General features: G+C 36.3%; 1 protein-coding gene across 1 annotated transcript; it reads left to right on the forward strand.

Annotated features, from left to right (window-relative positions):
- The first annotated feature begins 891 nt into the window (after nt 1-891).
- mlip (muscular LMNA-interacting protein) lies at nt 892-13,532 on the forward strand. The gene is made up of 12 exons (XM_077730078.1): nt 892-965; nt 1,605-1,701; nt 7,084-7,257; nt 7,485-8,981; nt 9,482-9,553; nt 9,745-9,819; nt 9,903-9,986; nt 10,063-10,107; nt 11,152-11,181; nt 12,170-12,232; nt 12,340-12,474; nt 13,290-13,532. Exons 1-12 carry the CDS (start codon nt 892-894, stop codon nt 13,485-13,487), a joined length of 2,544 nt encoding a protein of 847 aa, XP_077586204.1. The 3' UTR covers nt 13,488-13,532.
- The last annotated feature ends 2,829 nt before the right edge of the window (nt 13,533-16,361 follow it).

Below are 16,361 nucleotides of genomic sequence, written 5' to 3' on the forward strand. Positions count from 1 at the left end.
TCAGCAGGATACGGAGAGCAAGGTGACGTCGAGTGATAGCTTCCCACGTCGATTTCGCCATCAGAGAAGTGCCACTCTTGAGGGACGGAAATTTCTTGCCGTCTGGATTTTCCAATACTGGATACGGTCACCATGGAGACCGTGCCCACGGTTCAAAGATCCCCATCAGCTAGTGTCTAAAGCCTGTTTTGCAGTCAACTCCCCATGAGTCGCTCACTTACTATGTGCAGGTAATGGTACCTTCCACCTTTCATGTTGTATAGTATGGTATGGCATGGTATGGTATAGTATACTTTGTAATTGGAAAGAAACATGCTAGAAAAAATATAAAGGAAAAAAGTTGCTTTTCTACTGCTTGGTATTGACTGACAGTGCAATTTAAGGCTTATATCGGGCAAATGGCCGTTTTTACTCATTAAAAAACAATCAAACCCCGCTACAAAAAGTCAAAGTGAACATCACATTTTGGGTCATGTAGTTCTAATTCTAAAATTTGGCATACAAGTTAAAAGAGTTACCCTCACGCTCATCATGCCAATGAAAACTGGGCTTAGTTTGGGCATCCCTACTTTTTTTCTGCAATAATGCCCTCTGGTGTTGGAGTTATAGTGTGACAACCAACCCTGCTCTTCACTTTTTTTTTCTCTCAATGGTATATAATAATGTTTAAGTTGAAAGGCTTGACTCATACAAGATTCATGTAACCCTCCAGGTCAATATTCTCTGCATGCAGGCAGTGACCTACCTAGAGGCCGTCTGAGCTCTGGCCTCGCAGGGAACGCAGGGAGTCGCACTACTAGAATGTAATGTACAAAGGATCACAGGTCAGCAAGAAAGACCAAGCTCGGTACGGTAAAAAATGTCCGCCACCTGATGACTTTTTGGCTTGGAATGACGCTAGAGGCCAAAGATGTGCCAGAGGAAACTGGGAAACTGTGTGCAGCAGAATTGGCAAATATTGAAAGGTAATAGAAATAATAAAATACTACATTACAACTTGTTCATGAATTCCAAAATTCCAAACCACTTCTTAACAAGGGTTTGTCTTATGTATATGGGTGAATTTTCATCCTATTTTTTTTCTTGTCTCTTTACTTTTCAATGTTTATTTTGTCAGGCTGTTTTGAAGATGTGCTGCAAGCAGATGGTTTGACCAAGAGAAATGATTCAGGGAAATAAACATAAAATGAAGGTAAGATATATTTTGTGTGCTATTTTCTTCCATAATTTAAAAGCGTATGCAGGTCTCTTCAGGAAATAAGAAGAGATGCCGCTAAAGCAGCACCTTCTTGACTTTTGGTTATCATGACAACTGTTCATTTGACAACCACACTATTTTGTACAAAATACAGCCAAACTTTCTTAGATGGAGATAGGAAAGGATTGCTGACAGATTTGCAATAGGTAGTTGATTTTAAAAAATGGCGGGTTAGTAATAGGTCAAATCACAAGTTGGAGAAATTTAGTAAGGTTAAGTGACATGTTTTTTTTTTTGCATTAAAAAATTATTTGAACTGAATCACAAGGTTTATTTTTTTCAATTATAGCACAAAGTCGAGTCACAATTTTACTGACAATGTCTTTATTTATTTATTTTTATGCAGTTTGGATGAGTGGCCAGATGTCCGCCTCGCAGTTCTGAGATCAAGGCTTCACTCAATCTCATATACCGGCCTATTCAATTGGAAAAATCTTACTGAGGTGAGCACGCCTGCTTTGCAGCACACTGGGGTGTCCACATTAAGGATTTCAAATCTCTAATTGAATTTCAGCAGGACACTCTGTTGTTGTTGTTGTTACATATAGCTTAAGGGCCTTCTATAATTACATTCTCCTCAGGGAATCCCTCCTTCAGCTGATTTTTTTTTCACTGGTATTACAAAGTATTTTTTAAGTAGAGTCTATAATATAAAGTATAGATTCAGTCAGGGAGTAGCCAGAGGATTTTATATAGAGTCCAATACACTATGAAGGAGATAAAGCTACCGACCAATAGGAGAGGATAAGGAATGATAGGACTGTTTTGGGTGCAACAGGGCAATGTGTAGTGTGGTATTAATACTTAAAAATAACCTATTAAGGCATGGTTGTGTATTTTGGAATGTGACTGACTTTGACTTGTATACCTTGAGAAATTTTATATGGAGTACATGCATATACTTGGAGAAAAATAAAAGGGATTTTGATTGAAATCATTGTAGGTACAATTTATTCCAATAGCATCCAATCTGTAAAGCAAAAGGAGGCGATTGTGAGCTGCGATAGTAAGGGGAGGGGGAAACTGCAGTGGCGTGAAAAAGGGCAGCTGTGAAGAAATGAAGAATGCAGTGTACTTAAATGTTTAGCATCCACTTCAGAATTTTGTCTTCACACACTTGTAAGGATACATGGAACAAATTGTCAACAAAACAATAAATGAATTAATAGTTTCACACTGATGTAAATGTATTTGACTTACTAATATGTTTTTGAGGACTAAAAAAAATGAATGATTTGCTTAAAAAAATCACATAAACACAGACAAAGAAAAATCTAGTGTATGAAAGAAGGTTTTTTAAAAAAAAAATACATTAATGTCATGGTCAGGTTTAGCACTTGGATGTCATTTTTTTTCCATTCAGCTTTCTGACATGCTCTATTGTATTCAGCTTTCGTCTATCTGTCAGTGCATCAAACTGAACTAACAATAAGAGCTCTTATAAAGACTGTAAATATAAACAACCAGGCAATGGACTGACCATAATATGCAATTTTTCACTGTTCATGACACTTAGAAAAAGATGCTTGACTCTGTCACAAAATTTCCAAAGTAAGATTCTATGGAAGATAGTAGCCATTGGGTTGAGAATTTCTGATTTGCTATTGAAACTTAAAACTTCAGATGAGAACACATTGCCAAATGCTTCATCAGTATTCCTTATCACATTTCTAGCTGTGGTATCGCCTCAAGGTTTTCCACAAGTAAAAAAAAAGAAAGAAATAAAAACAATCATTTGCTTTCATCGGCAGTTACGAGTTATCCCTCAAGTCAATACCCCCTAACCTTAAATATATCTTCTTATTTCTTATCACACAATTACCTGCTCATGATGGTGAATTGAGTGTTTTTGCGGACTGCTGAGTGGAGTTAAACTGCCATATTGCCCCCCTGTTGGCACTATAATGGTGTTCAAGCCATGATTTATAAAAAACAAATTATTGTTAAATACATACCGTTTATGAACAGATTTTGTAGAAGGCTTGAACTTGATAAGGTTTATCTTTAACATACTTGAAGTATTATATAAATGGTTTCCCTAAAATGCACTGCTGATTCCTTAGAACTATATTTATTGGAGAAAAAAAAATAACTTAACTCATTGTGTGGCAAGCGCTTCCAAACAAAAAGCCATGATTACCAGCTCTTCCAACACATTTTGACTGATTATTCAAGTCTGAGAAAATATTGCGTTCTATGATGACATATGAACTGAATACATCACATCAAATATTAGACAGCCTTCTTTCACCAGGAAAAAAAAAAACAAGTTTGAGTCTGTCTGTTTTGTTCTTTAGTAACTAACAGGATGGCTTAGTTTATCAAAATGTGGCAATTTCTCCAAGCAAGTGCTCAATGTGGTTCAGTAAAGAATAAAATAAAATCAAAACACATTGTTTTCAAGCTTTCTATTTATAGTAAGGCAACAGTTGAGCGTTTTGGCTTGTGTAAGAGAGTAATATCATGTGCTCACTAGGCCCACTGCTATCAGAGCAGTTGGTTATGAGCTATATTTATGTGTCCTCTCCACAGTGGGGGAAGGGGTTTAAAGACCTAACTGAGACACACAATTATTTATGCTATTACTGAGACCCATCACAATCCAAAGGAAAAGCATTGAGTGTTTAAATAGTTACAGAGAGAATTGTAATCTGGCAATAAGCTTAAAAAAAGAACATTATTTATAGAGGAGGAATAGAAACCTTTACTATTCAATACAAAAATGTGGCTATCTCTTACTTCCAGACATATTTACAACAAAAGACTATATAATTCTTCTAAAATATCCCTCTAAATGTATATTACTAAGTGTTATTGTTACTTAAATCAATACCATGGCACTAGAGTAGCGCTTGGTAAACCTGGGTGCAGGTTTTTGTTCCAACTGATCCAGTAGAGATGGTTTAACCAATGGGGGACTGGTTGAACTGACACATGGGACGGTCAGAGCACATTCTCTATGGGGACGACGTGACCTATGGCACACTCGGCACTATAAAACATTCAAGAGAGGAAATATTTCACTATCAACTTTGCTTTGGCTACTGAGGACATAACATATTTTGAAGATGTTGTTCAGCAGTTTGCATGTTTCTAAACCCAATTAGACTTACTTTTTTTCAAATTTTCATATCAATATCTTCCTGCTCTTCGGCATAGTCTCTGTTGTTGTGACAACGTTTGACACTGTCATCCACTATTGAAGAAAACAAGCCTCCAAGCAAGAACACAATAGGAAATGAAGCTCTGAGTTCATACAGTAAAAAATATCTCCAGTCTAAGCTATCACTTCAATTATATCATGTTTATTTGACATGTATGGAAATTATTTATTGAAATATGAAAAATCAAAACAGTTGTTTTCTGCAAGTAGATGCATCTGCTAAGGAGCGCTGCACAGTTTGAAGTTAAAAGCTACCATGCCGGTTTTGATTTGGATATTTTTGAGATGTTCAAAGGGAAAGCAGCAGTTAACCCTTGGAGATTCTTGCTATGTTTGAAACACATCCTTGTGTTACGTATAATGCTTTTCAAATCGAGCTTGCAAACATTAAACGCGATCTGTGATGTGAAGGAACTTTTATGTATGGAGTTTGAAATGCCAGTAAATGTTGCAAGAATTGCCTCTCTATTGACGTATAACAATATATAATAAATTCAACTACAATACAATAATCTTGCTCACTTCCTTACACACAAAAAGGTGCTCACTTTGAATTGTACTATTTTCTTTTTCCCCAGAATTGTACAGATCTCAAGAAGCAGTGACATAGAAAGAATATTTGGTTTTGTCCAAATGTATGTGGAATGAATACATGGAAATACGCAGGATTTTCATACATTGGCATTTTTCAAGGATAACTAATTATAGCTCATCATGCTCTACACGTCAAAGCAATTAGCAAAAGCGTGCTGAAGAGTTTAATTGTTTGAGATGTTCAAAGAGGATGATTATCCTTCATACAAAAATTTGATGAGGGGTAGGAGTTGGTATGAAAATCATCAGGAACTTGACCCTCTACGCAAAAAGCAACTTAAGTAAATGATTGGAAAATTTAAAATCATTTCAAATATGCAGTTTTTTTGGTCAACAACCATGGGAGTACATTTTAAAGGTTTTTATAAGAGTCTCCATCTGTTTACCCATAAAAAAAGCATTATATGGGAAGTCACCCAAGGGGGGAAAACCCAAAACAAATCAGGCAAGTCTAATTCGCAATAAATCACTGGGTGTGTTTACATGAACAAAACATATCGATTTTTTTTTTCAGGCACAATCTATTCTAATTTTAATAGCCCTTGGTACTAGTTGATTTGAGAAAGAAAATTGAGGATCATGTGGAAGCGATAAAACCCCTCCAGCATATGTTTTCATCTTTTGTTGGTGGATTAGTTGTCGATTCTACTGTGAGGAACAGCCCACCTTCAGAGGAAAATAAACTAAAGGTTTGGATTGCATAACTTGCATAATATTGACAGTGAGCTTATTCGCTTATATTGATGCTTACTGCTGTTCTAGAATTGTGCTTTTTGACTCATTCACTGCCATTGACAGTGATTGACGTCTTTTCCATTGGAAAAATAGCATCAAATGACCATATTTCACTGCTATTGATTGCGTTGGATTATTAAATGACATTGAATTACTGTATATTACCAACTCTTTAATTTTTGTCAACTATACTACCATTTTTTTAGTGTGTGCCAATATTAACTTAGACATTAATGTAAAATCCTAATTAAATATGAACTCTATCTTCATCATTAATGCTTTTTTTTTTAAACCTTAATTGGTGCTTCTACATCTGAAAAGAAATGTAACCTTTTCATTTTCATGATTTATACAATAACCTTTTGGGCAGTTAGCCTTCAATTTGGTGCAAGGACATCATTACACTACAAGATATGATGAATTAAGTAGCACATTGAGGAGTCTGTGCTTGGATTTTTAGGTCATTGTTCATATTCATACATATATTAATTTCGGTATTTGCATTTTGATTTAGTCAAACTTTTTAATTCTCTCATTGGTTGCAGAAAATAGTGTATTGGACCTAGAGAAGGAGGATACCGCTACAACATGTCGAAGAAGTAGAAGGACATTGTGGGAGATTTTGGCATTTTGGCATCTTTCTTAAAAGATAAATGAGGAGGCTCATTAATGGTAATGTGCTGTTTCTAAGCCTTCGATTTGAATGGAGATAAAGCCAGTGTTTCGGTATATATTGGTCATTAACGCAGTGTGCAACAGTGTTTATTGCTTATGGAAATAGTGCATGTTAAATGGTATTAAGTGAGCAAAACGTTTATATTTGAAATGAGCATATAGTGGGCGGCTCTTGTTGCATGTTGCCATTGAGTGGGCAGAATGTAAAGCGGTTAAGATGAGAGGCTGTCAGCTGCTCATTAATACGCACAGTAATATGGGGGCGATGATGGGCAGTGATCTTTTAGAAAAACAATAGTTATATTACCATTCCGAATGAGCATATGTCACTATTTGTAAAGTGTGGCATCTGTACACTGCTATTAAGTTGAGTTGGAATGCTTGGTTATTGTTGTTGTATTCTAAAAAAATGGATAAACTACTTTGATAGAGAGATGTCATTTGTTTATATCTAAAAAAGTGTTTTTGATTATAAATGTGAAATGAAGTAGTCGGCATCAAAGGCATATTTCAAATGCACAGTGCTTATTTATACACTTGGATTGGCATGACTTTTACATGTCAATTATATATGTGTGGAACGTGTGGTGTGCTGACATCACACACACGCCCCCGAGCTCAGAGGACTTGTTGAAGTTCAACTCATGGCTCTCTCAAGTCTCACTCTCTGTTTCACTTTGGCTTTCTCTTAATAGAACTCTACTGGCTCTTACAACATTACAACATTACAAGTGGCAAGACGATGTCTGATGGAAATATTTTCAAAGAGGAGATCATCTATATTAAGAATTCACTGAAAAGTGGAAAAGAAACGGAAGCAAAGACAAATGAGGTAAGGTCTATAATCATTTATAATTGTTAGTTTTAATGCAAAGCTAAATTCCTGACAGTTTATGTTGTGGATGTTTTAAAAATGCATTAAATAGAAGTCTTGATATTTCATTGTATTTTCTGTAAACCTGAAAGTATTTGAAGTCAACAGTTTGACAAAATTAAACTGATTTTAGTTTAAAATGTACATCTACAGCCTAACTAATCCCTTGTTTTTATCTGCTCAAGTCTCCATTGGACCAAGTGAACTACACCCGAGCCTCTACGTCAGTCAATGCCCAGACTGAAAATACACCCAAACACAGTGGCGCTGCCTCCATGGAGACAACTGTTAATAAACACAGGGGCATTTCCCAGCAGTGGGGTCACGATTCCTCTGGAACTCCTGAGGCTAACATGGATTTCTCTATTGCTGAGCCACCCGTGTCGGATCGCATGGCAAACTCCACATGTTCACCACCCGTCTTCCTCACACCGACTTGCTCCAGAGAGTCCATCCTTTCCGATAACCTGGAAAAAGACAAGTATTGGCCCGCCATGCCACGTTCCTCTTTGGCCTCCCCCATTTCTGTCAGCCGCACTGTTTCCCCCTGCTCCTCGGTCTTCTCTGGCATCTTCTGTCCTTCTGTGGTTCAAGTCCGAAAGCACGTTCTTGCTCCCGGCTCGAGTCTGCTCCACATCCCTCAGTCCTGTTTCTCATCATGCGACAGCCTAGCTTCAGTCAATCCACAATCAAGTCCTGCCCGGCACCGACTTCCTCTCACCAGACTCTCCCTCCTCACTGCCATCCTGAGGAAAGGCCGTCTACCCGTTCTATCGGCTTCTCTCCAGAGGCCTTACACCCCCTGCTGGCCAGTTAACCCAGTGACCCTGACTTTCTGCAACGCATGCTTAGCAGCCTCAAGCGTAGCTTCCATTCCTCTAGAGTTTTCCTCCCGGTTTTCATCATCTGCATCCTTAGATAGTCAAACTTTTCCTCCTAGGGATCCCAGCAGGCCTGTTACAGCCCCCCTGCTAGAGTTGGCTAATGAGCACAGCGGGCCTTGCGCTCTGGTTAAGAGGTACCCCGAGGAGATTCACTCGAGTATCATGCCAAAGTGGGAACAGGTTGTTTCGCCGTCAGCACTGAAGAGCAATGTACTACCGAGCGCTCCACCGCCACGGTCGTCGACATCAAGACTCAAAAATGATCCGTGGAGTCTGAAAAAAATAACACAAGATCAATCATATACGTCCAAGCCTTTTGAGCCTCTGTTCCCTCAAATGTACCCAAGCAGAAAAGGAGAATACAACTTTGAAAAAACCTTTTTTCATCAACCCAGCACTTACCACGTGCAAAAAAGCCCCCAACCCAACTCTTCCCTATTAAAGCTTCGATGGCTTTCTGAGCAACTGCGTTCCCCTTCCCCTTGTACCAAATTCTCCCCTCCATCACATTCCCACTCAGCTAGCACCGCCACATCACCTCTCCCTTACTTTACTACAAGCAGGTGTATATCACCCCAAGATTCACCCAAACAGCCCACCTTAACACATTCCCGTTACACGCCGGATACTTTTCCTGGGTGGGCTTCACCCATCAACTCTCCCACGCCAACGCCCTCACCCGCCGTACTATTTCGGGACCTGACGCCGTCCCCTTGTTTCTCCCTGAGCTCCACGCCTTCCCCAAGGCCGGGGAGTGGAATATCGGACTGCACTGACAGAGAGGGCAAAAAAAGAAAGGTAGCCACTTCACTTGCCACGTGTACCACTTGAACATGCTCACAAAACACATGCTGTTCTTTGACTCAAATTTCGCACTTTATATGCAGTCACGCGCTCGCCAATCAAAACATTGGGTACAGCTGCACAGTCTACACAGATGAACAGATACTACAAGTCTGCATTTGCCAAGATATGTTTGTCACATAAATTTTGGATTATGGAAATGCTAAATCAATCTTTTTTGAAGACAATAGACATTGTTTACGCTTATGTTACAGTATCTTGTGAACATTTTGGAAAAATATATTTTTACGTGCTGCTTTTATTCCTTTTACTGTTACTGAGATTCAGACCAATAGGTGCTTTAATGAAGGGATTATTTATGTTCACAATGTGTGTATTAATGTTCTGGAACACTAACAGATAAAACCACTAAGTGTCTTACACTACTATATGTTACTATTCAGTTGAATTGTGAATTCAAATGCATGTTTTTCTACTCTCTCTGCATTCCAAAGACTCACAAGATTAAGTCAAGCTACAAATCACTGGCTGCGATTCCTACAAACACGATTCTCTTGGATCAGCAGGTACTTTCAATGATTGTTATCTAAGCACCTTATTATGCTCTAAGTGTTCCATCATGTGATGTTGCAATGAGGTCTTTTCTAAGAACCAAGTAACACCTGACTACACATTAGTGATGTGGTGGGGGGCTCAAACTATAATCACTTAAGGATGATTGCTATCTAAATGCATCCACTGTGCTTTACATTCAAAGTTAATAGATGAGCAGGTGGAGAGGGAGAACTTCTTGAAAAGAGATGTCACAAACGATGAAGACACCCACGCTGAGGTAACCTGTTCACCCGTCATTAAACATTTGTACAGTTGATGTTGTAGAATTGAGCTGCATACATTTTTTTATGTGATTATTAGATGCGCTCACCCGCTCAACTCCGACAGCAATCTGAAGAATTGTATGCAGCTATTGACGAGATATTGGCAAATTCTTCTCCTCCGGTGGGTTCTGTCCAATCAGATCAATTGTAACTGGCTATTTTGTTGATAAAAGATGTTTATGTGTATATTGTTTTAGAGCAAAACGTCATCCAAGATGTCAAGGACAGATCAGAGTCTGCAGGTAAAGTGGGTCCAGTCCTTTGTGATTCCTTCCTCTTGAAATCATGCATAATATTAATTAGTGGATAACCACTTATGGTGATTGGCATGTTTAGGTCCTTTGCTGAAATTGAGTTATATAAACCAGATGTGATTGATTCACATCTGGACATTTGATTTCATATGAGAATACAGATGAGCAACATCAAATTGATTTGCATCTTTTTAGGAGACAGGGATGACAATTTTCATTTCAAAATGTCAGAGGAAAAAGCCATCTAGGTTATCACGAATGGGGGAAAAAAAATGGAAGATCAAAGACACCGGCATTTGCCTTTTGAAAAGAATATAGAGCATCCTGTCTGTGTACTTTTGCCCATTTATTGATTGGGGAGAACTTTTTGGCAAATATTTTCTATAGTTCAGAGAAATCCAAACAAATATGATGGGTAATATTCTGTTGCTATCTTTAACTCTTGGGTTTTTTCCCCTCAAAAGGTAGAATGGTACCTTTTATTGTATTTTTTGGGGTATTCATGTTCATTGAGGTGTAGACAGATTGCCTTTGAAAAGAAGAAGAGTTATGAAAGGTTTTTTTATGGGTCAGTGACTGGCTGTGTCTGTACCGACTTAAAAATAGTTGAATATATGAAGTGGATTGGAAAGCACTAGGCATAATATTTTATATTAAATACATTTATTAATTAGAAATTCTGAACAGAAAATATTGGATGAAAGGAAAAAGTAGTTGGGTTGAGGTAATGTTTCCTAATAAAATAATGAGATAAAAGGGAATTTTAGCTGTGTAATCATTAGGATGATGATTGAAGCTATCTGTTCATTATTGATCAAAAGACGGAACCTTCTTGTAGTCATCAGTAGTGTGTGTGTGTGTGTGTGTGTGTGTGCGCATAGGAACATGTGCATTCTTTTATCTAAGTCTAAAAATAGCTCCTCAGGCTTTAACTGGAGAATAGGAACTTTTGAAAGAAGCACAGAATTTTTTATATTAGTATTTAATAACCTTTTATCTCATTGTGACATTCATTATATTATGTCTTTACAGAATAAATCCTTAGGACGTGAAACCAAATATGTAAGTACAATTGCAGTTCTCACTCTAATATGAATCAATATTTTTATATGAGGCATGAAAATTAGAAAGTGGGAAAACATCAGGAAATATTATAGATTATCATGTTGGTTTTCATCCAGTTTAAAAAAAAAGATAATCTGATTAGATTCAATTTTCTCTGTTTTGTCCAATTGGATGGAAAAGAAAGAATAATACTGTATTGGTGAAGTAAATAAATACTGTGGTGTACTTTTTATGGCTGATAAAAACACATAGAAGTAGAAGCAGCTACCCAACATGAGAGAAGAATGCACAATAGAGTTTTAGAATTTAAAATGAATACTTTTTCAACCTCAAAGGTGGCTTAGGTAAGCATGCTGGGCAGTACTAAGCAGATGGCAATACTGTGCAGATACACAATACAGGCCTTGACTTGAAAATACGGAAATTGCATTTTAAAACACAGCCGGCGATAACATAACTTTTGCAGAAACGGATACATTAAGTCCATGGGATTCTTGGCTTCTTGACTCCGATGTGCTGAAACGTGAAGGTGACACATAAAAAATTCAAATGAGAACAACTTCTGGTTTTGACTGCACAACAAGAGGCATTGGAACCTAGCAGAGTAAATATATGTGAATAAAATTGCTAATGTGAGATGTTGCATTTACAATTTTCTGGAAACTGAAAAATATACGTTAAAAAAATGCAGGTTTAGTTTTATTCTTGTAAATTCAGTTAATGTCTATTCATGGAATGAAGCTGTTTTTCCACAACCACATACATCAGATAGAATATCTAAACATAATACTTTTTCTGAGAGTGTGTATGTGTGTGTGTGTGTGTGTGTTAGTGTGCTTATCCGTTAATATTGGACAAAATGGAGCCGACACCATCCATCCGACTTGAATCTGCTTGTGTATTCTTTTCATTTTTTTTCTACTTTTTTTACTTGCATGAATGTAGCTGTTTCTATTGACTTTTTTTTTCATGTTATTATCATCAGGCATCTTTATGCAGCATGCATTCATCAGCACATAATAAAAGAAGACTAATGGAGTCCAAGAAGGTAGATGGCATTCAAATCATTAATGTACAGCCTTTTAAAAAAAAAAATACAGATTGGTTAATTACAAATAAGTGTGTTATCTTTTATCACATCTTGTGAATTTTCAGACAACACCTGGGATTATTTACCCAATAAAAACCCATCTGGGATTGTCAGAAAAATATGGAGAAGAATATCGACACCATCGACTTATAGAAATAGATTCCCATCACTTCCAAAGAAGCAATAACTCTGCATCTAAGGTAAGAAAAGCAGCATTTTTCTTCTCTACATACACCCAAAAGATAGTTTAGAGGTAAATATTTGTTCACCCTATACCAAACTATAAGGTAAATAAGACTGGTCCATCTGTATCTGAATATTCTTAATATTGAATATATAATTGGAAAGTCCACTTGATAGATTTGAAGTATTTTAGTTGAGCATGACATTGAAATGTGGGTGGAAGTATGCTAAGGTTCAAATTATATACTGTATATTACCTTTTTTTAAAAAAGTTGATTTTCTTTTAACCAGGAATGCTATTGGAATTTGGGGTATACTCATATACATTGTACAGTATATATTAATGAATACATGCAAATTATACAGTATCAGATAGATGTAGAAATAAATTATAGGTAAAAAAAACAAATATTAAAGGGAATTTTAATGTGTCAACTTGCTGATTTTTTACTGTTTACGTTCACATATTTCCAAATAATAAAATTTTCACCTTTACCAAAACTGTATACACCTTTTCAAATTCTAGTTTTCTCCTCATCTTGCGAACTATCAGAACATGACCTTTGAGTCTTTACCCAAATGGAGATAATGAATACAGGCCTAATTTAGCATTCTGTACAGAAACCTGAATAGATGGGAAGAAGCGTAAGGATATCATTTCAAGCAATTTCACAGTGGGGACAGCCACTTTAAATGTCAAGTGCAAATAGAAAGCAACTTTATTTAAAGACTCGGGGGACCTGAATCTGATTGACGAGACATTCAAGCAGCCTGCTGTCAATTCAACCGCTGACCCTAATTGCACAGCATTTTGTGTTCTTTTCCATTTCAGATGGAAAGTGTGGGCCTAGAAGAAAGAGGAATGAATGGTCACACAAGTAAAAAAAGTCAAAGGATGGACGCAGAGAGGACATCTGAAAGAAGTCCATTTGCTGTGTGTGAATTGCAGATCATTGAGCCTGAAGGCTCCATCACTCACTTTGAGGAGGATTCCTACAACACTCTATGCTCGGACCCTTGTGACATCTAAGTAAAAAAACATCAAACACTAATGGAATTCAAGATACAGCTACAAATTAATGTCATTGGCTAACTTTTTGATGACAAATAAATGTGGATGAAATCGATTTAAACTTTTGCTATCAAAGTCAATGGAGCAGAATGGGTCGAAAATCATCTTATTTTAAATTAGCCTGTAATAATGTGGAATGTCCCTCAGTTGTCAATAGTTGCACACTTTGAATCACTCACGGGTCAAATTTTATTTTGTAAAACTGTCAGACATTGCTAATTTTTCACAACAAAGAGAAAATGCTGCTTTTATCATGCAGACGGAATCTATTATAGAGAACCATTTATTTTTGTTGTGCCCATTGTTAGCATGGTTTCACACTTAATACACAATAAAACTCCACTGAAGCAAGATGTCCAATATGCAATTTAGTCATCCATTTTATCTTGACAAGTACAAGACAATAGAGGCAAACCTAGAATTAAAATTTATTTGCATAGACGTGTTCCTCCACACAGAGTGGCATTTTATAATTAAATTAGAAAACTAATCTTCCATTTGAACATTTAATGCCCCAGGTCCATTTTGCAGACCACATTTTTTTAGCCAATGGCATGTTTTAATTAAAATGAAAAATGATAGAACATTTTATAAAGGAAGATTAGGCTGATGTTGAGTGGGGACAAGAAGAAAGTTTTTAGGCCTACAATTACAATGAATTTGAATTTCACAGATTAACTTTTCATTCTTAATCACTAATCATTTACCATCCAATAGGAATTTATTTAGTTCTTTATATATTGGTATATGCGTTAAATATTGCAACTTGAAATGTACAGACACCTGTTATTTAGTTTACAATGGCCTGGACTGTTGAAATTTTGAAATAAGTTCAGCTTTATTTAATTTTAAAGCACAATACACAATACAATTCAATACATTTGCATTTAAGACTAGGGTGGTATTTTAATTTAGTTTTTAATGGGGTACTTGTACTTGTTAGTTGGACATACATCAATTAAAAGCATATGTTTTGACCATACAGGAAAAAAATACAAGAATTGAAGACTTTAATGCTTGCAAGATGAAATGATACACCTAGATCTAGACTACCTTCAAACAGCAACTTTAAAAGAGAAATTTTAATCTGATTCTAGTCATTTGCAGCAGGTGTTACTGATTAAAGCCCTCAAGATAATCCAGTGCATTTGGCGAACTGTACTTCAAGATAATCTTGTTGTAATTTAACATTCAAATGCCAGATTTTGTTTCTTTACATTCAAATTCACTTGCAAACATATTTGAGATTTGCTAGGATACTAAATTTCAGGGTTGGGGTAAAAAGACTGGGAAATTGACAAAGTTTAGTGAGAAAAATGTGCTTGCTTCTTTTTTTTTTAACTTCTTATTTGATCTTGCTATTGTCATGAACTGAATGTTTTAAAACATCACTTCAAACACCAGATGATCTCACATGGGAATCTTTCCAATAGGTGATCCTTATCTTATTTCTTCAAAAAGACAAGATCTCTCCAAGCTGTGTCAAAGTGAACTATAAATAATACTATGATAAGTAGGGATAAAGTTCATTGTTCAGAAACTCCTTATATCTGTCACCCTATCAAACCTGCTCCAAATAACTAACATTTCTTAAAGAAAAAGATATCATCTATTATACAGAAAGATGAGCATTGATAGCCCAATTAGTTGGAACTCTATTGCCTGTCAATAGCATGCAAATAGTTAAATATTACGTAAGAAAAACCTTCATGAGAGTGTGACTTTTCAGTTAGAGTTTAATAGGAGATAATTCTAGGAGGCTTGAGCTTTGACATCAAGGTTGAAATGCTTGTTTACAAACCATCGAGCAGGATGTCGCCATGTGCTACAATCCGGTTACGCCTGTTCTTAAAAAAGCATGTCCACTGGGGGAAATCTGATCCTGTACTTACTTTTTCAGTCTGTAATTTGATTCTGCGGACATCCCCCTGTTTGCAATTGTAGATAATCTCTCAACAAGCTCCTCATCATCTGTAAGCAATAGTTATCAACTCTGTGAGAATTTGCTGTGCCTCAGCATGATATTTGGCAAAGTATCACAAAGGGAGTATTAAAGAAATCTTATTAGCCTATAAACTAAATGTCTTTGGCATCTATTTGAACTTCTCATTCATGAGTGAACAAAGCAAACAACAAACTAGAACTTGCCCACTTTTGTGAGTAAAAATATTTTTAAAAGAAATAAATAAATAAAATAGCTGATGATGCGATTAAATGCTGGGAAAGATGAGTCAGCGCGTCAGGAAATGATACTCCCTTGTGACTAAATCGATGGTGTTTCAAGCTCTCACACCCAAAAAGGCATTTGCTTCTGAAGTATCCAAGATGTCTCATATAAAATTAAATTGCGCTATCTAAATGTGATTCAATAATGATATCGGTATAATATCAAAATTGCTCTCATTTCCTTTCCAAATGATATGGAAAAAAATGAAATAATGGTTATAATAATGCTCTTGCTTGCTCATTTAGATTATGAAGTGCTTAATTACACCATGACAATGGGGATTTCCACATCTGATTAATTCAAGGAGAATTCAATTGCGATGCCATATAAAAGATAACAAATAATGATACAGATCAATTTATAATTAAAAGACACTTATTCAGATGTACATTATTGCATTGTTTTTTTTTACTTTCTTGAGATAGTTATTCCCCAGCACTGAGTTTATGTTTCCTATTCCTAATTACAAGTGTTTTTTAGTCGCTGGGCATGTTTTTGTTCTATACTAATCCTAATCCTAACCCCAACTATCTATTTGTTGTTATGCTGCCATCATGTATCCAAATGTAATTGAATGCTTCTCAAACATGACATGTAAACTGGAA

This window comes from Stigmatopora nigra, chromosome 12 (assembly GCF_051989575.1).
Source record: "Stigmatopora nigra isolate UIUO_SnigA chromosome 12, RoL_Snig_1.1, whole genome shotgun sequence".
NCBI classification, from domain to species: Eukaryota; Metazoa; Chordata; class Actinopteri; order Syngnathiformes; family Syngnathidae; genus Stigmatopora; species Stigmatopora nigra.